The sequence below is a fragment of the Acomys russatus genome, chromosome 2, assembly GCF_903995435.1.
Source record: "Acomys russatus chromosome 2, mAcoRus1.1, whole genome shotgun sequence".
NCBI classification, from domain to species: domain Eukaryota; kingdom Metazoa; phylum Chordata; class Mammalia; order Rodentia; family Muridae; genus Acomys; species Acomys russatus.
In genome coordinates, this window is record NC_067138.1 from 94,646,842 (window position 1) to 94,670,225 (window position 23,384).

General features: G+C 41.3%; 1 protein-coding gene and 1 pseudogene across 1 annotated transcript; both read right to left on the minus strand.

Moving 5' to 3' along the window:
* Positions 1-5,559: 5,559 nt before the first annotated feature.
* Positions 5,560-6,133, minus strand: LOC127207248 (interferon alpha-13-like; annotated as a pseudogene).
* Positions 6,134-14,873: 8,740 nt separating this feature from the next.
* Positions 14,874-15,446, minus strand: LOC127207257 (interferon alpha-13-like). Its single transcript, XM_051166636.1, has one exon. It carries the CDS (start codon positions 15,444-15,446, stop codon positions 14,874-14,876), a length of 573 nt encoding a protein of 190 aa, XP_051022593.1.
* Positions 15,447-23,384: the final 7,938 nt, after the last annotated feature.

Below are 23,384 nucleotides of genomic sequence, written 5' to 3' on the forward strand. Positions count from 1 at the left end.
GAAATTAGAGACCACATTCAAGAAATGATCCTCACCCTACTGGGTGCTCGCCTGTAGAATAATGAAAATAGATCCATGTTAATCATCCTGAAAAAAACTGAACTACATAGGATCAAGTACCTCAGTATATGACATGTTACACAGAATCTGAGAGAAGAGAAAGTGGTGAATAGGCTTGAGCTCATTGGCAAATGAGGGGACTTTCTGCACAGGACACTGGAAGCAGAAACAATAAGAAAATCGATCACTAATGAGACATTAAGAAACTAAAATGCCCCTATGCGACAAAGTTTGATGTTACTCAGGCAAATTGCTTAAAGATGTAACTGGTTTTCCAAACAGTTATCTGAAATTAAAACATAGTCCTTGATAAGATGTCAGCTTGCCTGTCTGTGTTCACAAACACATCCAGAGTCTCTCAGTGCTTTTCCTCTGGTCCTACATCGCATGCTCAGTTCCCATGTGTGTCAAAGATGACAGTGCTTATGCTACATGGGACTAACTGGGTTCCCTGACTGTCTGTGATATTGAAATTATTCTGTTGTGAGTAGTGATAACAATTATAACTAATTTTATATACATTTTAATTAGCTTGCAATGTGTACTTTTGTACAAAGGATTTTTTGACAGCTCTACATACACATCTTCCTCCAAGTGTTCTTCAGAACACAAAGGGGCTGATGGGTCAAGAGGCCGTGGGCTATGCCTCTGCAAAAACACAGATCTTGCTCCAATAGTCATAAGAACTAGGTTGTTCTGCGCCAACTAGTGTAACTTTTGTGGAACAAGGATTTGTGTTACACCAAATGGCATGCTCCATTGTGGGAGAGGTTATCTGGACTCTTGGAGACACAGATCAAAGGACAATCATATCAGTGCATTTACCAAGCTCATTGTTGCTGGTATCCACAGGCAGGGCAGCAGGGGAAAATCTCTTCTGTGGGATCAGACGTTACTTCACAGCATTCCTAGCTCAAGGTTGGCTTGCTCAGTTTCAGAATGCATTCCAAATGTTTTCCTTAATGATCAAATAGATGTGAGGTGTGTTGTGGATAGCTTCTTGGGGATTACACACAGAGTCCTTCTCAAGAGAACTTCATTTATAGAAGGCTTGCAGGAAAGGACACAAAGTGACATTTTGTGCGGGTTTAGCTGTCTATGGTGGACCTGAGAGAATTTTACATGCCTGAATTGAGAAGTGTAGGGAATGGAGTCTTCAGAACTGGAGTTGGTTCTGGGGAAAAGCCTGTTTTAGTGTGGAGGAAATTTCCAGGAAACAGAATACTGCTGACAAGATGCCAGGTCAATTTTGTATGTTCTTGGCAGGTCATAGCCAGTAGGTGGCTCTCTTCTCTAAATGTTACTCAGTGTTGAGGCTCTCTGTCTCTGTCTCTGTCTCTGTCTCTCTCTGTCTCTCTCTGTCTCTCTCTGTCTCTCTCTCTCTCTCTCTCTCTCTCTCTCTCTCTCTCCTCCTCTCTCCTCTCTCTCTCTCTCTCTCTCTCTCTCTCTCTCTCTCTCTCTCTCTCTCTCCCCGCCCCCACCTTCCTCCCTCCCTCAAGTCATAAGGAGAACCTTCTCTATGTTTCAAAAACAAGAGAAAATCCTCTCATAATAGAGTTTATTGCAAACTTTTAATAGCTTCAGTTTGGGTTTCAAATGGTGGTTATGCATTTTCTGAATATAAAAAAATCCATTCAGGAATCAAGATGTAATAGAAAGCAATTACACTTCCACTTATGTTTCATTTCTCTTTTCTCTTTTCCTAGAAAGAAACCCCTGATGTTGGTTTGTGGTACTGAACCAGAAAATATGATGTCATTGGAAATGAAACCTAAAGAAAGGAAGTGACGTGCCATCCAAACAACAAAGTAGTAGCAAGAGCATTATCTCCTAAGATGATATAAGTAAGATTTATCAACATTAAATAAAACAATGTTACAATGGGGACTAAATTTTCAAGTGATTCAGGTTCAATGCAATCCAAATAAGACTTTAAATAATGTTTCTCTCAGAAGCATCAGTGTTAAAATTTTATATATTTTATTAATTTATTCATGTTACATCTCAATTGTTATCCCATCTCTTGTATCCTCCCATTCCTCCCTCCCTCCCACTTTCCCTCTATTCCCCTCCCCTATGACTGTGACTGAGGGGACCTTCTCTCCCTGTATATGCTCATAGGCTATCAAGTCTCTTCTTGGTAGCCTGCTATCCTTCCTCTGAGTGCCACCAGGCCTCCCCATGAGGGGACGTGGTCAAATATGGAAAGTGGAACAGAGGGCAGGACATCTTATTGGGACTCTAGGTGGGAGAAGCATGGCAGAATGGGGAAATAGAAGGATCCAGAGGGTCCTAGAAACCTACAAGAAGAACATCATGATGGGCAGATCTGGGCCAGGAGGTCCTGCTTAAACTATGGTACCTGCCAAGGACAATATGTGCGGTAAACTTCGAACCCCTACTTAGATCTAGCCAATGGACAGGACATTCTCCACAGTTGACTGGAGAGTGGGGTCTGATTTTCACACAAGCATCAGTTTTAAAATGCACATGGAACCATGAAGATGCCAAAGAATAAAAGCAGTATTGTATTCATACTGTCCTGATTGAAAATTACAGCTATACATCTAATAGAGGGTCACTGCACCTGCCATCGCTTACCACAGAACCCTCGTGCACTCCATGACAATAAACACAGAGACCCACAACTGGTCACTGGGCAGAAATAAACAAACAAACCAAGCTAATGTCTTTGCCTCAAGGATCATTTTAGAAGATGGTGTAAGAGAACTGTGAGAGGCAGAGGCAGTGCCTGTCTCCGTCAAAGCCGTGCTCTTGGACACAACATTGTAGTTGCACAAATGATCTGACAGTTGCTAGCCTGAATGAACAAGACCAAGCCAGACAAAACCCCACTTGGAAAATGGAGGGAATTCCAACTCTGGCTGAGAAACCATGGTAACTAATGGTGCTGGGAAAGAGAGATTCAAGTATGCTCAGGGATGGGGCCCTGAGAGAGCTACCCATGCTCCATGAGGTGGCCCTGTACCATGCATGTACCACTAAGTGGAATAGGATGAAGGAGGAGGAAAGGGAAGATTAGGGGGAGTTAGTAGTATATTAGGAGGTGCAGGAGGAAAATAGATGGAGAAAGAGAAAAACTCATATAATTGGGAGACTAATGATATCACAAAGGATTAACTTTAGAGATTTCTTACATGTTGGTGGGATTTATTCCAAGGGCTGTTTTAGAGGCTTTTTTGGATGGGGTTCATACCCATTTCTTCTAGGTATGTTTGTCTGTGCTATACAGGCTAGTCAGTCATTTTTATTCATTTTTAGATTGATATACATGATCCCAATCATATTTAGAACCCCAAACACTTCACTCATATGCTCGTTCTCAAACGCCTTTTGATGCCTCTATTTATAGTCCTTACTCAGGACATCTGTCTTTATATCATTCCTGTGGGTCTACTTAGGTGACATCAGTAATGTGTAAATGTCAAATATTTAGGAATTTTAAAGAAAACGTAGGACTCCAAGAAGCATGTTCATACAGCTAGTATACAGAGAACAGAGTCCTGGAACTTCTGTCTTTGTCTAAAAGTCCATTATTCCTTGAATTTGAAAACACAGCTTTGTACCAGTGCATACAAACATGGATATGGCATGTGTGCAAATACACAAACATACTTACATACACACATAGATGCAGGCATATTTTTAGCCATTTTATTGTGTTCTTGTATCTACCACCATTCTCTACCCCAAGCCCTTCCAATCCCCCAACATTACATAGGTGAGAAGGAAGGTTAGAGGGGAAAGGCATTGGAGACCTTGCAGCTGACTAGGGTTATTGTGTTCCTAGGGCCAAGTCCATTCTTCTTTGTCAGAATATCTTGTAATCTAGTAAGCAAGTAAGTCAGAAATTCAGCAATCCAGCAATACTAAGCACAGCAGCAGCAAACAAGAGCAGGAAAGAGAAGCAGCAGAGGCAGCAGATGGGAACAGCAGCTCCCCCAGCCTTTCTCGGGGCTCTTCCATTTATATCCTCTTAACCTGCAGCTGGCAAAAATCACATCCCTGCCAGTCCATGAGACATGTTCTAGTTAGCTGCTGTGGATAATCTGAAGCAGCCCCATTCCTACACCTGAGATTAAATCAAACCCATAGCCACATAACATAAATAGTTTAAAAAAACACCAATTATGTTTCTACAAACACACACACACACAGTTATTTAATTCATTTAATGTGTATGCATTGCTCTTTGAGGGACAACATTTGGTTTTTGCTGTCTTCCTTACTTTCAGTGGAAAGTGATGCTCTTGGCTCCCTGGCTCATATAACTGGGCAGTGATTGGGCAGAGCCTTCATAGCACAGAGTCTCTTCAGGATGGAGATCCAGACTGTGCTTTTGCTCTTTACTTCCATATGTGACACAAACAGGCAAAGGGAGATCTCAGAGATTTCTCTCTCTAGGAACAAATTCTTTCAGGCCATGTGGCTGTGCTTCACTGGTCTCTCAAAGTCAGGATCAATGGAGACACCCCCTTTCTGCCACCCACTTTGGTACTGAGGTCCACAGTGCTCTTTTACCTGTAACAATTACCCCGACCCTTGGTGCTGGTTCTTCTTGGTGTGTATGTGTGTGGAGAGTCTTGATTCCAGGATGCTGATTTTTCTCCATTACATGGGGCTTAGTATCTATCACATTCACTCACACTCTGCTGCAAGAGAAATCACAGCCTCAGCCCTCCCTCTTGTATGTAATGCCATGAGAGAGTGTTCTAAGAAGGATGACTTCAGAACTCATCCTGGAAGTCGTCCTCGTGGTTTAAGTTTTATAAATCACACAAAATCACTGCTTTTATCTTAGTTGTTCATGTGAAGGATTTGTTTTCAGTTAAACACACAGAACTTGAAAGTAGAATAATGGGCATCAGAGTCAGGTAGGTGTGGGAAATGTTTGACCAAAGAACTGAGTCACAAACTGACAGAATAAAGATATCTGCCTTCCTTCTGTACAGTGGGATGCTTGTGTATACAGAAGAATGTTCTATACAGAAGAAATGTAAAGGTGTAGGTGGCATATCTACTAATTTAAACACTAGGCAATGCACATGCATGCACAATAGTGTGAACCCTCCTTATGCATGTAATTTTTATATTGCAGAATTTCAGGGTAAAACATTAAAAGTATTTGTAATGATGTAAGGAAAAAAAAGATAAAACAGATTGATTCACTTGGGAATAATTTATAGAACACAGAAAATTAACTGCTTATATGCGTATTTGCTACATTAAATAAATATAAAACTATCACATTACTTAGAAAATATATTAAATCAAACAAATATTTCCACAAATAAATAAATAAGTGTATTTGAATGAGTAGAGAATACATTCTTGTATTGTATTTCTTATTACTGCTGAAGCACCTATGTAGGTTGTTGAATTTGTACCACAATGAGTGAGATTTCATTGATGGCAGACTCTGAAAAGTTGTGTAGAGAGTCCTAGTCCAGCAGAGTCCTCTGCACTTTGTCTCAGGACTCAGTCCTCCTGCTCTCTCAGTCTTGCCATCCAGTTGGCTGAGGAAGACAGGGCTCTCCTGACTTCTGCTCTCACCACCTCCCAGGCACAGGGGCTGTGTTTCTTCTCTCTCAGGTAGACAGTGATCCTCTGGAAGTATTTCCTCACAGCCCCCAGAGAGTCTTCCTGCCTCAGGGGAGGTTCCTGCACCTCCACCTGCTGCATCAGACAGGCTTGCAGATTCCTGAGCTGCTGGTGGAGGCCAGTGCAGAGCGTGTCTAGGAGGCTTGCCTCCCAAGCAGCAGATGAGTTCACTGAGATGAAAGAGGGTCAGGAGCTGCTGGGTCAGCTCATGCAGGACAGGGATGGCATGAGTCTTCTGGACCTGCTGGGCATCCACCTTCTCCAGAGGGAATCCAAAGTCCTTTCTGTCCTTCAGGCAGGAGAGAGGGGAGAGTCTCCTCATCTGTGCCAGGAGTGTCAAGGCTCTCCTGTTCCTGAGGTTCTGTGCCTGAGGCAGGTCACATCCCAGAGAGCAGGTTGACCAGTAGCTCATCACCACCAGGGCCATCAGGAAAGCACAGGGCCTAGCCATTGTGGATGCTGCAGCTGCTGCTGGTCCTCTGGGCTGTGTGGTCCTGAACCTTCTCCTCTAGGTTCTCTGATGACCATCTTGTGTGGATGTGCCTTAAATAAAGGAAACGCTATTTTCTACTTTCTGTATGCCCCCCCCCCATTGCACAATGGTGTTTTCAATTCTTTTACCTCATTATCTGGTTTTGTGTGGGCATTTTCTAAACCACTTTTATTTTCGTTTTTGTTTCCTTGATCAATGGTTTGCTGTTTTACCTTTTTTTTTTTCTAATTAGAATTTTCATTTTTATTACACCACAGATAAAAAATCTTTGTTTGAAACTTACAGATGTATTTTATTTTTATTTTTTTCAGGACAGGGTTTCTCTGTGTAGCCTTGCCTGTTCTGGATTCACTTTGTAGATCAGGTTGGCCTTGAAGTCAGAAATCCCTTGCTCTACCTCCTAGAGTGTTGGAATTACAGTCTGCAGCATTGTTCCTGGCTTTACACATCGATCTTAAAAAACAAAACATCCTGTAAAAATGTTCTATAGATATTATTACAATTCATTTTCTAATTCCTTTTTTATTTCTTTCAATTTTATAACTATTTGAATCATAATCTAAAGTATGATGCAATTTTTTAGGAATTAAAGTATATTGAAGTAAACGTATACATTACATTTTTCCAATACTTAAAGCTTTAAAATAGTCCTTCAACTTGCCTTCATTATCTATAATATACATTTATATAAAAGTTTAAATGAATAATCATTGTATATTATCTGTTTATTCAATGGTATCATGAAGGCTCAGTGTGTAAAAGGCTTGCTGTTCAAGCTTGCTGACTGAATTACTGGAACCCTGGTTTATATTGGAGAACCGATGCCTGTATGGTGGCCTCTAACCACAACATTCACAATATAGCAAATTTGTACAAGATCTCTCTCTCTCTCTCTCTCTCTCTCTCTCTCTCTCTCTCTCTCTCTCTCTCTCTCTCTCTCTGTCTCTCTCTCTCTCCTTCCCCGTCTCTCTTCCTTTCTGTCCCCCTCTTTCCCTATCTTTCACGCATTCTTTCTCGGTCTCTGTCTCTCTGTGTCTATCTCTGTCTCTGTCTCTCTCTCTCATACACAGACACACACACACACACACACACACACACACACACACACACACACTTAAATATACTCCCTTATTTGTGACAAAGGCACATCTCGTGTGCTTTGGAGATCTTGGTGCGTTTTTCTTTGATATATTGAGTTCTTCATTTCTAAACTTTCTTCTCTGTCTTTATAGCACCTCTTTACTGATTTCCTCTTTCATTTCATGGATGATTTTCTGATATTACTTGTTATATTTCTACACAGTCTTATAGCTCCCTGTGTCTTTGAGTATTTCTTTCAAATCTTTTTCAATCTTTTCAACACTTTGGTTTTCTTTTCAGAAATCTACCAGGCTCTTGCACTTTCATGTCTCCAAAGCATGCTACAATTGAAACCTAGGTTGATTTATAATGCCAACTGACAATTATTCACACTGCAGTGAGTACTGAGAGACCCTCATTTTCCTTCCTTCCTCTTTGTGCCATGTAACATGGTTGAAAGTGAAGCACAACTAGTGATATTTTTTTTCATCCCAACAAACTGAAAGATCAGAATCTATTTTCCTGACTTACTTATCTTATTCCCTTAAGCAGACAATACAATCTGCCTTTTATTTAGCTTCAATGTAAATATCATTATTTTTCACATCGACTTTCTGAAAGTCACTGTGACCATTAATTTTCATACAAAAGTATTGTAAATTTTTTTCAAGGCAAAGTCACTCTTTTTTTTTTTAATTTATTCTTGCTACATCTCAATGTTTATCCCATCCCTTGTATCCTCCCATTCTTCCCTCCCTCCCATTTTCCCATTATTCCCCTCCCCTATGACTGTTCCTGAGGGGGATTACCTCCCCCTGTATATGCTCATAGGGTATCAAGTCTCTTCTTGGCAACCTGCTGTCCTTCCTCTGAGTGCCACCAGGTCTCCCCCTCCAGGGGACATGGTCAAATGTGAGGCACCAGAGTACGTGAGAAAGTCATATCCCACTATCCACTCAACTGTGGAGAATGTTCTGACCATTGGCTAGATCTGGGTAGGGGCTTAAAGCTTACTTCCTGTATTGTCCTTGGCTGGTGCCTCAGTTTGAGCGGGACCCCTAGGCCCAAATCTGCCAATCATAATGTTCTACTTGTAGGTTTCTAGGACCCTCTGGATCCTTCTACTTTGCTATTCTCCCATGCTTCTCTCATTTAGAGTCCCAATAGGATGTCCTGCCCTCTGTCCCAGTTTCCAGGTAAGTGAAGGCTTTCGTGGGACATGCCCCTTGGGCTAGTATGCAGATATAAGTGAGTATATATCATTTGATTCTTTCTGCTTCTGGGTTAACTCACCCATTATGATCATTTCTAGCTCAATTCATTTATCCACAAATTTCGGGAATTCTTTGTTTTTAATAGCTGAGTAGTATTCTATAGTGTATATGTACCACAGTTTCTTTATCCATTCTTCTACTGATGGACACTTAGGCTGTTTCCATGTTCTGGCTATTATGAATAAGGCTGCTATGAACATGGTTGAGCAAATTTTCTTATTGTGTGCTGGAGCATCTTCTGGGTATAATCCAAGGAGTGGAATAGCTGGGTCTTGAGGAAGCCCTATTCCCACTTTTCTGAGATAGCACCAGATAGATTTCCAAAGTGGCTGTACTAGTTTGCATTCCCACCAGCAATGAAGGAGTGTTTCCCTCTTCCCACATCCTCGCCAGCATGTGGTGTCACTTGAATTTTTGATCGTAGCCATTCTGATGGGTGTAAGATGGAATCTCAGAGTTGTTTTGATTTGCATTTCCGTGATGACTAAGGAGGTTTGAGCATTTCTTTAAGTGTTTCTCTGGTAAAAGGATAGCATCTTCAACAAATGGTGCTGGTCTAACTGGAGGTCTATGTGTAAAAAAATGCAACCGGACCCATATTTGTCACCTTTCACAAAACTCAAATCCAAGTGGATTAAAGACCTCAACATAAAACCAGAGACACTAAGTCACTTAGAAGAAAAAGTGGGGAAGAGCCTGGAACATATTGGCACAGGAGACAACTTCCTGAATAGAACACCAACGGCCCAGGCCTTAATGTCAACTATTAATAAAGGGGACCTCATGAGGCTGAGAAGCTTCTGTAAGGCAGGAGACACTGTCAAGAGAACAAAGTGACAGCCTGCAGACTGGGAAAAGATCTTCACCAACCCTACATCTGACAAAGGTCTAATATCCAAAATATATAAAGAATTCAAGAAATTAAGCGCCACCAAACCAAATAACCCAATTGAGAAATGGGGCTTGGAACTAAACAGAGAAGTATTGTAAATTTTTAAAGACTTACTTAATAAAGAAAATAGGAACAAGGGAGATTGCTAGTCAGAAACATGCCTGGAGTAAATGTAGAAATACCTGCTCTATGTTTCCCAGAATCCATGTAAAAGTCAGTACAAGAGTACATGCCTATAATCTAGAGACTGAGGAGGGGACACAGACATGTACCTGAAGTGCTTTGCTAGTGGGTATCCTCTAGAGTAAGAGAATTGATAGAAAAGATCTCTCTCACTCTTAACATATTAAATGTATACATGTGATATATAATATCTTCACACATATGTATATATATAATATATCTAAGTATGTACATAATTGGAATAAAAACAGATAGATGACCCATGGAATAAAACTGAAGACCGAGACATAAGTCATAAAACCTACTGACACCCATTTTTAAATAAAGGATACAAATGACACACTGGAAATAGGAGACCATCTTTAACAAATGGTATTTGTCCTACTGGATGGTTGCATGTAGAATAATGAAAATAGACCCACATTCATCATCCTGTAATATACTGAACTGTAATGTGTCTGAGACCTTGATATATGACAAGAATGTGGTGAATAGCTTGAGCTCATTGGCAATTGAGAGGACTTTCTGCACAAGACACTGGAAGCAGAAGCATTAAGGCCAACAGTCACTAATGCAACATCAAGAAGGCAAAACACCCTTATGTGGCAAAAGATGAAATTACTCAGACAAACTGTTTAAACATGTAACTGTGGTTTTAGAAACAGTTGTCTGAAATTAAACATGGTCATTGGTAACATGCCAGCTTGCCTGCCTGTGTTTGCAGCACATACAAAGTCGCTCAGTGCTCTCCCTCTGGTCCTACATCGCATGCTCAGTTCCCATGTGTGTCAAAGACCACAGTGCTTATGCTACATGGGACTAACCAGGCTCCACAACTATCTGTAAAATTGAAATTATTCTTTAGAGAGGGTGTGAATACTGTTAAGATCATACTCATTTTTATATACAGTTTAACTAGCATGCAGTGTTTATTCATATACAAAACTATTGTATTACAGCTCAGTATCCCTTAGAAAATTTTGTATTAAGAGATAACAGAAGCAGTTCTAGCTTTTCAGCATCTCCACACAGCAGCTAGGAATTTGTGCTAACCAGGCTCCTTGACTGTCTGGGCCACTGAAGTAGTTCTCCAGACCTTTGGGATTGGATATGCCAGTTTCACCCAGAATCACAGCATGGAGAGTCTGTGGTGGGCACCTAGGGCTCCACTGGGGTTCATGAAACAGCATCTCTCTGTCTCTGTCTCTGTCTCTGTCTCTGTCTGGCTCTGTATCTCTATCTCTCTCTGTCTCTCTGTCTCTGTCTGTCTGTCTATCTGTGTGTCTGTCTCTCCCCCCCCCATCTCTCTCTGTCTGTGTGTGTGTGTGTGTATGTGTGGGTGTATGCATGTGTGTATTTAGATGTGCTTGCCTGTGCATATGCATGTGTATATGGAAGTCAGAGGTGGATGTCAGTGCCCTCTTCTTTCACTCTCTACCAGGTTGGTTGGTGACAGTTCCTATACTGACCTTGGAGCTCACTGATTTGGCTAGACTGTTGGCCAGATCCCAAGAGCCGACATTCTTCCCTAGTTACTATGTTTCTGTGCTATTCTTCACTGTGTACGGCTCACTGCTGCACAGAAGTCAGTGGGCACAGGAAACAGGCTACGGCCGTTGTTCATACCCTCAATCTTGAAGCTTGACCAACTTGGCTGCCCGGGTTCACATGGAGTTAGTGTACACGGATGTATCTTCATGGACAGTGGTGAGAGGCTCCCTGACTTTCAGTTCTCACATGGACCAGATGTTCCGGTGTGTGTTCAGTAAAGTCAGGTCATGTGTGTAGGAGAGATAGCTCAACATTTTCTCTCCTCATCACATGGTCTGTCTCAGTCCTTCCATTCCTGTTTCTTGGCTCCCAAATTCTGTTGTTTGAAAGCAATTTATTAAATCCAATTGTGAAACACAACATGGCCATATGGGATAGATGATAGTATGGATCTGCCTCATGGTATATTTCTATTATATAAATATAAAAACAATTAAAAGTACATCAAAACAACAACAAAGGAAAGAGTACAGCGTGTCATAGCTGAAAGCTTTTAAGCAATCATAAAAAGTGCCAAATTTATCCAATATTCACAATTCATGAAGAATATACTTCAATTACTCAATCTTTGGGTCACATTGGTATCACTTGATTTTCCCCAAATACACAGATCACAAGTGTCTGTCCCCACAACATCTACTAGTCCTTTACCTGTCCCTGCACTGCCCTCCCCCAGGATGCAGACATGACAACACTCATGTGCGCATGTTCCTTGTCAAAGTGACAGTGACCACTTTCTTCTGACCATGGATTCAAGAGAAAGGACCTAGCATCAGTAATTGACAGCTTACTCTTAAGAAGGAGTTGATGAGCCTCTAGGCTTTCCTTGCAGCTCTACATACAGATGCACATTGTCTTCCTCCCTTCACATGTCCTGCCGAACTCAGGGGGGCTGATGGATGAAAAGACTCTGGTCTGTAGAGCTATGCCCCTGAAAAATCACAGATCTTGCTTCAATTGCAGTAAGAAGTAGTTTATTCTGCACCAACTAAGAGTGACGTTGGCTGGAACAAGGATTTGTGTTACATCAAACGACATGTTCCATTGTGGAGAGGTTATCTGAACTCTTGAAGTCACAGAACAAAGGGAAAGCCATAAATCAGGGCGTTTGCCAAGCTTATTGTTGCTGGTATCAACAGGCAGATGGAGAACTCTACACCTGGTTTTGGCTGGTGAAGAATCTCTTCTATGGACTCAGATTCTATTTTACAGCATTCCTAGCTCAGAGTAGGTTTGCTCAGTTTTACAATGCATTCCAGATGTTTTCCTTAATCATCAAAAAGATGTGAGCTTGGCTGTGAATGGCTCCCCAAGGGACTGCACACAGATTCCTCCTTCTCCAGAGAACTCAATTTATAGAAGGCTAGGGGGAAAGGACACAAAGCGAGCTTTTCATGCACATTTAGCCAACCATGGTTCAGAAGTCATGACCAGTGTGGACCTGAGAGGATTTCCCCTTCCTCAGATGAGAAGTGAAGGAAATGGAGTCTTCTAAACTGAAGTTGGTTCTTCTGGGTAAAGCCTGCTTTAGGGTGAAGGAAATTCTGCCAGGAAACAATTCTACATAGAAGTTGGCAGATCTGGGCTCTATTTGTTCTTTGCAGGCCATGGCCAGTAGGTGGCTCCTGACTCCCCTAAATGTTCACTAGCACTGAGGATTCCATTGCCCTCCCCGTTTTTTTTTTTTTTTTTTTTTTTGTTTTTTTTTTTTCCTGACACATTCAGCATTAAGTCATTAGAGGAACATTCTCGAAGTTTCAAAAATAGGAAGAAATTTTCTCACATGACATTGACTTTCTTAAAAATCTTGAACTTTTTCATTTTTTATTTCAAATGGTGGTCATCCTCTTTTAGAAAATAATTGCAGGCAAAATCAAGATGTAATAAAATGCAATTGTACAGTGAGAAACAATGTTTAATGTGCAGCGAATGAAGAGAGAACAGGGGCTTTCTGCATCAAAGAATGAAAACCAAGGGCTGTGAGACTGAAAGATGGGTTCTGGGGTAGCAGGGAGGTACTGGGAATATACAGGAAAGAGAGCTGTGTGTGGGTACACATGTGCATGATTATATATAAGACATATGGCTATTATACAATACATCACATATAATATATGTTGTCTGTCACTCTAAGTGTCTGTCTAGAACACTGATTTTGTGTGTGTGTATTCATATATACATATAATACATGTACATGTAGTATTTGCAATATACAACACAGATAAACACAAGTACAAAGTATTTGTCAGCCATCAGTTTCTTATTCAACACTGAATTCAGAGATTCATCTTCAGTGCCCATGTGTCTAAAGCAGAGATGCTCAGGCAGGTCTGACAGACAGCAAGTGCTTTCAGTGCTTCAGTTGTCTGTACTTTTCCACTTACTCTTTCATCTTCCCTTGATGGTAGAAGTCCCCACTTCTGCTTTATTTCTCTTTTCTACTTTTCTAGAAAGAAAACCCTGATGTCATTTTGTGGCACTGAACCAAAAAATGTGACATTATTGGAAATGAAAGCTAGGAAAAAGAACTGATGTGTGATCCAAACAGCAAAGCCGTAGCAACCATGTTTACTCCTAAGATAAAATAGACAAGATCTATTGTCATTAAATAAATTAATGTTGTAAAAGTAATCTTTAAAGTGATGTTTGGAATTTGGGTTCAATGCAATCCAAACAAAGCTTTCCATAGTACTTCTCCCAGAATTATCACTTTTAAAATACACGTGGAGCCACGAAGCTACCAAATAAAAACATTATTATGTTCGTAGTGCCCCAATACCTGTGTCAAATCACAGCTGTACATCTACTGCACTGGCCAAGCCTTACCACAGAACCCTTTTGCAATCCATGACAATAAACACAGAGGCCTGCAACTGGTCACCATAAAATAAAAGGCTGATTTTCTGTCCTCAAGGATCATTACAGAAGAAGGAGCAGAAGAATGGCAAGATCCTGAGCCAGTGCATGACTACAGCAAAGGTGTGCTCTGGAACACAACAGGGTGGCTGCACACATGACCAACAATGGCCGAGACTGAATGAACAAAGCCAAAATAGATTGTAAAAGGAACTTTTATTTGCCTGTTTCAAATGTCGTCTTTGTCCCTCTTTTGGTACATTTACACTATGGAATACTACTCAGCTATTAAAAACTGCACTAAAAGCTGCCTGTCCCTCCAGAGGCATACTTTATCCTTAAGGGAAGATGAGGAATGCTTTAGGGTTTGCCTATACACTGCAGTGTACATGAGTATCCAGTCTGAGTTTTGGATACTGTTTATTTGTGTAATTTTTATGGTGTTGAATATAATGTTGAAACTATTAGAAAATTTGGAATAGATACTGAATTAATAGAGAAAAGTATTTGAAGAGATATGGAATGAACAAGACAAAATAGATTTTGGGGGGAATGATTTATAGAACATAGAAAACTGGTTACATGTGCATTTGCTACATTAAAGAATATAAAACTGTATCAAATTAAAAAATATGTTAAATCAATCATAGTTTCATAAATAAATAAATAAATGTATGCAAATGGGTAGAGAACACATTTTTTTTTACCAATAAATACAGTATTGCTTATTACTGTTGAAGCATCTATGCCAGTTGTATGAATTTGTGCCATAATGAGTGAGATTTTTGTGATGGCAGAAACTGAACAGTGAGGTTCAGTGTCCTAGTCCAGCAGCTGAGTCCTCTGCACCTTGTCTCAGGACTCAGTCCTCCTCCTTTTTCAGTGTTGCCATCCAGTTGGCTGAGGAAGACAGGGCTCTCCTGACTTCTGCTCTCACCACCTCCCAGGCACAGGGGCTGTGTGTCTTCTCTCTCAGGTAGACAGTGATCCTCTGGAAGTATTTCCTCACAGCCCCCAGGGAGTCTTCCTGCCTCAGGGGAGGTTTCTGCACCTCCACCTGCTGCATCAGACAGGCTTGCAGGTCCCTGAGCTGCTGGTGGAGGCCAGTGCAGAGCGTGTCTAGGAGGCTTGCCTCCCAAGCAGCAGATGAGGCCACTGAGCTGAAGAGGGTCAGGAGCTGCTGGGTCAGCTCATGCAGGACAGGGATGGCGTGAGTCTTCTGGACCTGCTGGGCATCTACCTTCTCTAGAGGGAATCCAAAGTCCTTTCTGTCCTGTAGGCAGGAGAGAGGGGAGAGTCTCCTCATCTGTGCCAGGAGTGTCAAAGCTCTCTTGTTTCTGAGGTTATGTGTCTGAGGCAGATCACAACCTAGAGAGCAGGTTGACCAGTAGCTCATCACCACCAGGGCCACCAGGAAAGCACAGGGCCTAGCCATTGTAGATGCTGCAGATGCTGCTGGTCCTCTGGGCTGTGTGGTCATGAACCTTCCCCTCTAGGTTCTCTGAGGACCATCCTGTGTGCATGTGTCTTAAATAGGGGGAACACTAGTTTCCATTTTCTGAATTCCCTCCCCATTTCATAACTATCTTTTACTTTTTAAACACTCACTATCTGGTTTTGTGTGGGCATTTTCTAAACCACTTTTGTTTTCATCCGTGCTTCCTCTTTCATTGCTCCCTTCTGAAAGCTGTTTTACAGGTTTTCTATTTCAGATTAGATATTTCATTCAAATTCCACTACAGAAATCTTTGCTTGAAATGTACAAGTGTATTTTATTTTATTTCTTTTTTAGACAGGGTTTTTCTGTGTAGCTTTGGCTGTCCTGGACTGGCTTTGTCAATCAGGCTGACATTGAACTCACAGAGATCCCCTGTCTCTATCTGCCCAAGTGTTGGGATAACATGTGATAACAGACATGCATCACTCCTCCAGGCTTGCACAATTGTTTTAAACATAAAATTTTCTGTAAAAAATATCTATAGATGTTATTGCAATACATTTTATAATTACTGTTTTTGTTCATATCAACTATTGAAATCATAATTTAAAGTAGATACAACACTTTTAAAATTAAAGTATATTGAAATAACAGTTTACATTACATTTTCAATATATTTAAAGTTTTAAAATTGAGTCCTTCAGGTTGTCTTAGTCATCTATAATATATTTATATAAAAGTTGAAGTTAATCATCATTGTCTATTGACTAGTTATTCAATGATTGTCATGGTATCATGGGGGCTCAATGTGTAAAAGGCTTGCTGTTCAAGCTTGATGACTGAACTGAATTGCTGGAATGCTGGTTTGCATTGGAGAACCAATGCCTGTATAGTGGCTCCAACCACAACATTCACAGTGTAGCAAGTTGTGCATGATCTCTCTCTCTCTCTCTCTCTCTCTCTCTCTCTCTCTCTCTCTCTCTCTCTGTCTCACACACACACACACACACACACACACACTTTTATACACTCCCTCTTTTGTGACAAAGGCACCTCCTGTGTGCTTTGAAGATCTTGGTACATTTTTTTTTTTGATATATTGAGTTTTTCATTTCTAAACTTTCTCCTCTGTCTTTATAGCATCTCTTTCATTTCATGGATGATTTTCTGATCATATTTCTTATATTTTTACACAATCTTGTAGCTCTCTGGGTCTCTGAGTATCACTTTCAAATATTTTTCAAACTTTTCAGCACTTCTGATTTCCTCTCATAAATCTACCAGGCTCTTGCACTTTTATGTCTCCAAACCGTGCTACATCATTCCTAGCTCAGGGTTTCTTTGCTCAGCTTCACGATGCCTTCCAAATGTTATACCTATTGATCAAAAAGGTGAGAGCGAGGAGATCCAAGATGGTAGCAAGCAGTGTGGACTATGTTTAGAAGCTCCAGTAAACAATTCAGGGAATTGCACAGAATTCTGAACCCGGAACACCGAGGTCCCCACACCACTGCAGCAGGAGTGCTCCACGATTCAAAGGGACCAGGGTGCAGAGGATGTGCATGCTCCTGCACATGGGAAGAGCAGCAGTGGCAGTAGCAGTGACCACGGCCACGGCGGTGGCTGAAGTTTGCAGCTCAGAGCCCTCTGGCGGAGGCGATTGGTGTGGTGGCGGGTCGGAGTTGCTGCAGGAGAGGGGACTCTGGGCAGGATTTGGGCTGCACATTGCCCTGAGACCCAAACTGGACTCGGTAGGCAGTTCAGCCCCTGTGTCCCAAACTCAGCTCAGTGTGCAGTTCCACCATGGAGACGCTAGCTCAGCTCAGTGCACAGTGACACAGGCTGAGCTCAGCGTGCAGATTCGGCCCAGAGTCCCTAGCTGGACTTGCCGGGAAGGTTGGTCCCAGAGACTCTAGCTGAGGTTTGCACACATCGCAGCCCTGAGACTGTGGCTGGACTCTCTGCGCAGTTTTAGGGCTGGAGTCCCGGGCTGAATTGAGGGTGCTGTGTGGGTCCAGAGTCCCTGGCTGAGCTCGGTGAGCAATTCTGCCCCTGAGACTCTGGCTGAGCTCGGCCTGCAGTTTGGGGCCAGAGTCCCTAACTGCGTTTGGTGGACAGTTGGGCCCAGAGGCTCTAGCTGAGCTTTTCGCGCAGTCCTGGTCCTGAGACTCTGGTTGGACCCGGTGCGCAGTTTGGGTTCAGAATTCCTGGCTGAGCTTGGTGGGCAGTTTGGGCTCCGAGACTATAACTAGCCACGGCACACACTTTGGGCCCACAGCCGCCAGCTGAGCTTGGCACACAGTCCCAGCCCAGAAACTCTGGCTGGACTCTGCATGCATTTTGGGCCCAGAGTCCCTAGCTGAGCTCGGCAGATGGTTCAGGCCCTGAGAATCTAGCTGAGCTTGGTGTGTGGTTTGGGCCCAGTGTTCCTGGATGGACTTGGCAGGCAGTTTGGGCCCTGAGACTCTAGCTGAGCTTGGAGTGGTCCCAGCCCTGAGACTCTGGCTGGACTTGGCAGGCAGTTTGGGCCCCAAGACTCTAGCTGAGCTTGGCAGGCAGTTTGGCCCCAAAGAACCTAGCTGAGCTCAGAGCGTGGTTTGGGCCTGGAGTCCTGGCTAGACTTGGCAGGCAGTCCCAGCCCTAAGACTCTGACTAGACTCGGCAGGAGGTTTGGGCCCTGAGGCTCTAACTGATCTCGGTGAGCTCAGTGTGCGCTTTGGGCCCAAGACCCTGGTTGGATTCAGCGCTAACTGGACTAAGTGCATGGAATAGGCCCAGAGACCTATTTGGACTCAGAGACACGAACTGGACTCAGTGTGTGGACGGTTTGGGCCCTGTGACACTAACCTGGACTCAGCAAGAAGTCTGGGTCTTGAAACACTACCAGGAACCACAGACCAGCAAAGCAACAAAGCTGCAGGAATAAGGAATCCTCAGGGAGACAGGGAGTAGAGTGGCTATCAGACCACCTCCACCTGACCTGCTTCAGTCCCTGGAGAGCTCCGGGGATACAAGGGGACCCAGAGGCTGTGGACATTTTGACCTGACCCAATGCTCATTCAGAGACCCAGAACAATTGCAGGACTCACAGTACAGGTGAGCTGAGGATCACTGGCTGTGAGAATCCAAAATGACAGGGCTAGCCTCCTACTATCCAGACCAGTGAAGCATCAGAGCTTCCAGCCTAGGGAAATCGTGAGAAAACAAGTGAATCTATCATCAGACTCCCTCCACCCAACTCTGGAAGCTACCCAACAAAAACGGAGATGGCAAGATGTCTAAAGGACAGCATAAAAGCATACACACACACACACACACACAAAACCCCAAAACAATATGGCATCTCCAGTTTCTAGCTATCCCAAAGAAAACAACCCAGAGAACTCAAACACACCGGAAGCACAAGAAAATGACCTCAAATCCTTAGTAATGAGGATAATAATGGAGGAAACAAATAAAATTCATAATCAAATGCAGGAAGAGGCAGCCAAACAGGTGGGAGACATACAAGAAGAGAGTAGAGAGGCACTGGAAAAATTTCAGGAAAATACAAACAACTAGATGAAGGAAATCAATAAAACAGTTCAAGCTCTGAAGGCCTATAAAGAGGCCATGGAAGAAACTCAGGAATATACAAACAATCAGATAAAAGGAATAAAAAAATAAGTTCAAAATCTGAAGATGAAAATGGATTCAATGATAGACACACAGACAGAAGAAAAACGGGAACGTGAGACCTCAGAGAAGAATGCAAGCAACACAGAGGCGAGCTTTTCTAACAGAATCCAAAAGATGGAGGAACGAATCTCAGGACTAGAGGATATAATCATAGATCTTGAAGCAGCAATTAAAGAAAATGCTAAATCTGGAAAAATCCTGACACAAAACATCCAAGAAATTAAGGACACCGTGAAAAGAAGAAATCTGAGGATAATAGGTATTGAAGAAAGAGAAGATATCAGACTCCAAGGCCCAGAAATTATTCTCAACAAAATCATAGAAGAAAAGTTTCCCAATCAAAATAAAGAGATGCCTATAAACATACAAGAGGCCTACAGAACACGAAATAGAATTGACCAGAAAAGAAAAACTGCCTGTCACATAACAATCAAAACACAAAACATACAGAACAAAGAAAAATATTAAAAGCTGCAAGGGAAAAGGGCCAAATAACATTTAATGGCAAACCTATCAGAATTACACCGACTCCTCGGCAGAGACCATAAAAGCCAGAAGGGCCTGGACAGAGATCCTGCAAAGCCTAAGAGACCACAGATACCAGGCCAGACTACTTTACCCAGCAAAACTATCAATAATCGTTGATGGAGAAAACAAAATATTCCATGACATAAACAAATTTAAACAGTACCTATCCACAAATCCAGCTTTACAGAAGGTACTAGAAGGAAAACTCCATCTCAAAGGAATAATCTACAACCAAAACTACACAGGAAATAGATAACTATACCATGGCAAAAACACAACTACACAAATTCTCGACTGGAACCAACATATAAATTAAGACTTTTAACAGTACTGGTCATTAATATCTCTCAACATCAACGGTCTCAATTCTCTAATAAAAAGACACAGACTAACTGAATGGATGCATAAACAAGATCCAACATTCTTCTGCATTCAAGAAACACATCTCACCCATAATGATAGACATTACCTCAGGGTAAAAGGTTGGAAAAAAATATTCCAAGCAAATAGTCACAAGAAGCAAGTAGGTGTAGCTATTTTAATTTCTAACAAAATAAACTTTCAACCAAAATTAATCAAAAGGGATGCAAAAGGACACTTCATATTCATCAAAGGTAAAGTCAACCAAGATGACATCACAATTCTGAACATCTATGCTCCCAATACAAGGACACCCACATTTGGAAAAGATTTGTTAAGGAAACTTAAGCTACACATCAATCCCCACACAATAATAGCGTGAGACTTCAACACCCCACTCTCACTGAAGGATAAGTCATTGAAACAGAAACTAAGCCGAGAAATAACATCATTAACTAATGCCATGAATCAAATGGACCTAACAGATATCTATAGAACCTTTCACCCAAACAAGGAGGAATATACGTTCTTCTCTGCACCCTATGGAACCTTCTCCAAAATTGATCACATTGTAGGTCACAAAGCAAGCCACAACAGATACAAGAGGATTGAAATAATACCCTGTATCCTATCAGATCACCACGGTCTTAGGCTGCAATTCAACAACAACAGAAATAACAAAAAGCCTACACACAAATGGAAACTAAACAACTCTCTGCTAAATGACAGCTGGGTCAAGGAAGAAATAAAGAAAGAAATTACGGACTTCTTGAAATTCAATGAAAATGATGGAACAACATACCCAAATTTGTGGGATACATTGAAAGCAGTGCTAAGAGGAAAATTCATAGCACTAAGTGCCTTTAAAAAGAAATTGGAAACATCACACTTAAGCAACTTAACGACACAGCTGAAAGCCCTAGAAAAAAAAAGAAGCAGAAACACCCAAGAGGAGTAGATGTCTGGAAATAATCAAACTCAGGGCTGAAATTAATAAATTAGAAACTAAGAAAACAGTCCAAAGAATCAACAAAACCTAGAGCTGGTTCTTTAAGAAAATCAACAAGATAGACAGACCGTTAGCCAAACTAACTAAAAGGCAGAGAGACAGTATCCAAATCAACAAAATCAGAAATGAAAAGGGAGACGTAACAACAGACACTGAAGAAATACAAAGAATCATAAGATCCTACTTTGAAGGCATATATGCCACAAAATTTGAAAATCTAAGGGAAATGGATGATTTTCTTGATCAATTTCACTTGCCAAAATTTAGTGAAGAACAGATAAACAAGCTAAATAGTCCCATTTCCCCTACAGAAATAGAAGCAATCATTGATAGCCTCCCAACAAAAAAAAAAAAAAAAAAAAAAAAAGCCTAGGGCCAGATGGTTTCATAGCGGAATCCTACCAGATCTTCAAGAGTGAGCTAATATCGATACTCTTCAAGCTACTCCAAAAGATAGAAATGGATGGAATGTTATCAAATTCATTCTATGAGGCCATAGTCACATTGATAACTAAACCTTACAAAGACCCAACAAAGAAAGATAATTTCAGACCAATTTCTCTTATGAACATTGTTGCAAAAGTATTCAATAAAATACTTGCAAAACGAATATAAGAGCACATCAAAGATATCATTCACCATGACTAGGTAGGCTTCATTCCAGGCATCCAGGGATAGTTTAATATACGGAAATCCATAGATGTAATCCACCAACTGAAAATGAAAAACCACATGATCATCTTCTTAGATGCAGAGAAAGCATTTGATAAAATCCAACACCCATTCATGTTTAAAATTTTGGAGAGATTGGGGATACAAGGCACTTTGCTCAACATAATAAAGGCTATATACAGCAAGCCAATAGCCAAAATCAAGTTAAACAGTGAGAACTCAAGGAAATTCCTCTAAAATTGGGAACAAGGCAAGGCTGCCGACTCTCTCCATATCTCTTCAATATAGTACTTGAAGGTCTAGCCAGAGCAATAAGACAACAAAAGGAGATCAAGGGTATCCAAATGGGAAAGGAGGAAGTCAAATTATCCCTGTTTGCAGATGATATGATAGTGTACATAAGTGACCCTCAAAATTCCACCAGAGAACTCCTACAGCTGATAAACACCTTCAGCAAATTAGCTGGATACAAAATTAACTCAAAAAAGTCTATAGCCTTCCTATACACAAGTGACAAGATTGCAGAGGAAGAAATTAGGAAAACCACACCCTTCACATTAGCCAGAAGCAATAAAAAATATTTAGGAGTTACTCTAACCAAGCAAGTGAAGGACTTGTTTGAAAAAATTTCAAAACTCTGAAGAAAGAGATTAAAGATGACCTGAGAAGATGGAATGATCTTCCTTGCTCATGGATCGGGAGAATTAACATAGTAAAAATGGCCATCCTACCAAAAGCAATCTACAGATTCAATGCAATCCCTATCAAAATACCTACACAATTTTTTAAAGACATTGAAAGTTCAATTCTGAACTTCATATGGAAAAACAAAAAACCCAGAATAGCTAAAACAATCTTGTACAATAAGAGATCCTCTGGAGGAATCTCTATACCTGATGTCAAGCTGTACTATAAAGCAACAGTAATTAAAACAGCATGGTACTGGCACAGCAACAGGCTGGTAGATCAGTGGAATTGAATCAAAGACCCAGATATGAATCCACACACATATGGTCACTTGATTTTTGACAAAGAAGCCAAATCCATTCAATGGAAAAAGAATAGCATCTTCAACAAATGGTGCTGGTCTAACTGGAGGTCTATGTGTAAAAAAATAAAACTGGACCCATATTTGTCACCTTGCACAAAACTCAAATCAAAGTAGATCAAAGACCTCAACATAAAACCAGAGACACTAAGTCAGTTCGAAGAAAAAGTGGAGATGGGCCTGGAACATATTGGCACAGAAGACAACTTCCTGAACAGAACACCAACGGCCCAGGCCTTAATGTCAACCATTAATAAATGGGACCTGATGATTCTGAGAAGCTTCTGTAAGGCAGGAGACACTGTCAACAGAACAAAGTGACAGCCTACAAACTTGGAAAAGATCTTCACCAACCCTACATCTGACAAGGGTCCAATATACAAAATATATAAAGAACTCAAGATATTAAACACCACCAAACCAAATAACCCAATTGAGAAATGGGGCTTGGAACTAAACAGAGAATTCTCAACAGAGGAATATCAAATGGCTGAGAAACACTTAAAGAAATGCTCAACCTTCTTAGTCATCAGGGAAATGCAAATCAAAACAACTCTGAGATTCCATCTTATACCCATCAGAATGGCTAAGATAAAAAATTCAAGTGACACCACATGCTGGTGAGCATGTGGAGAGAGAG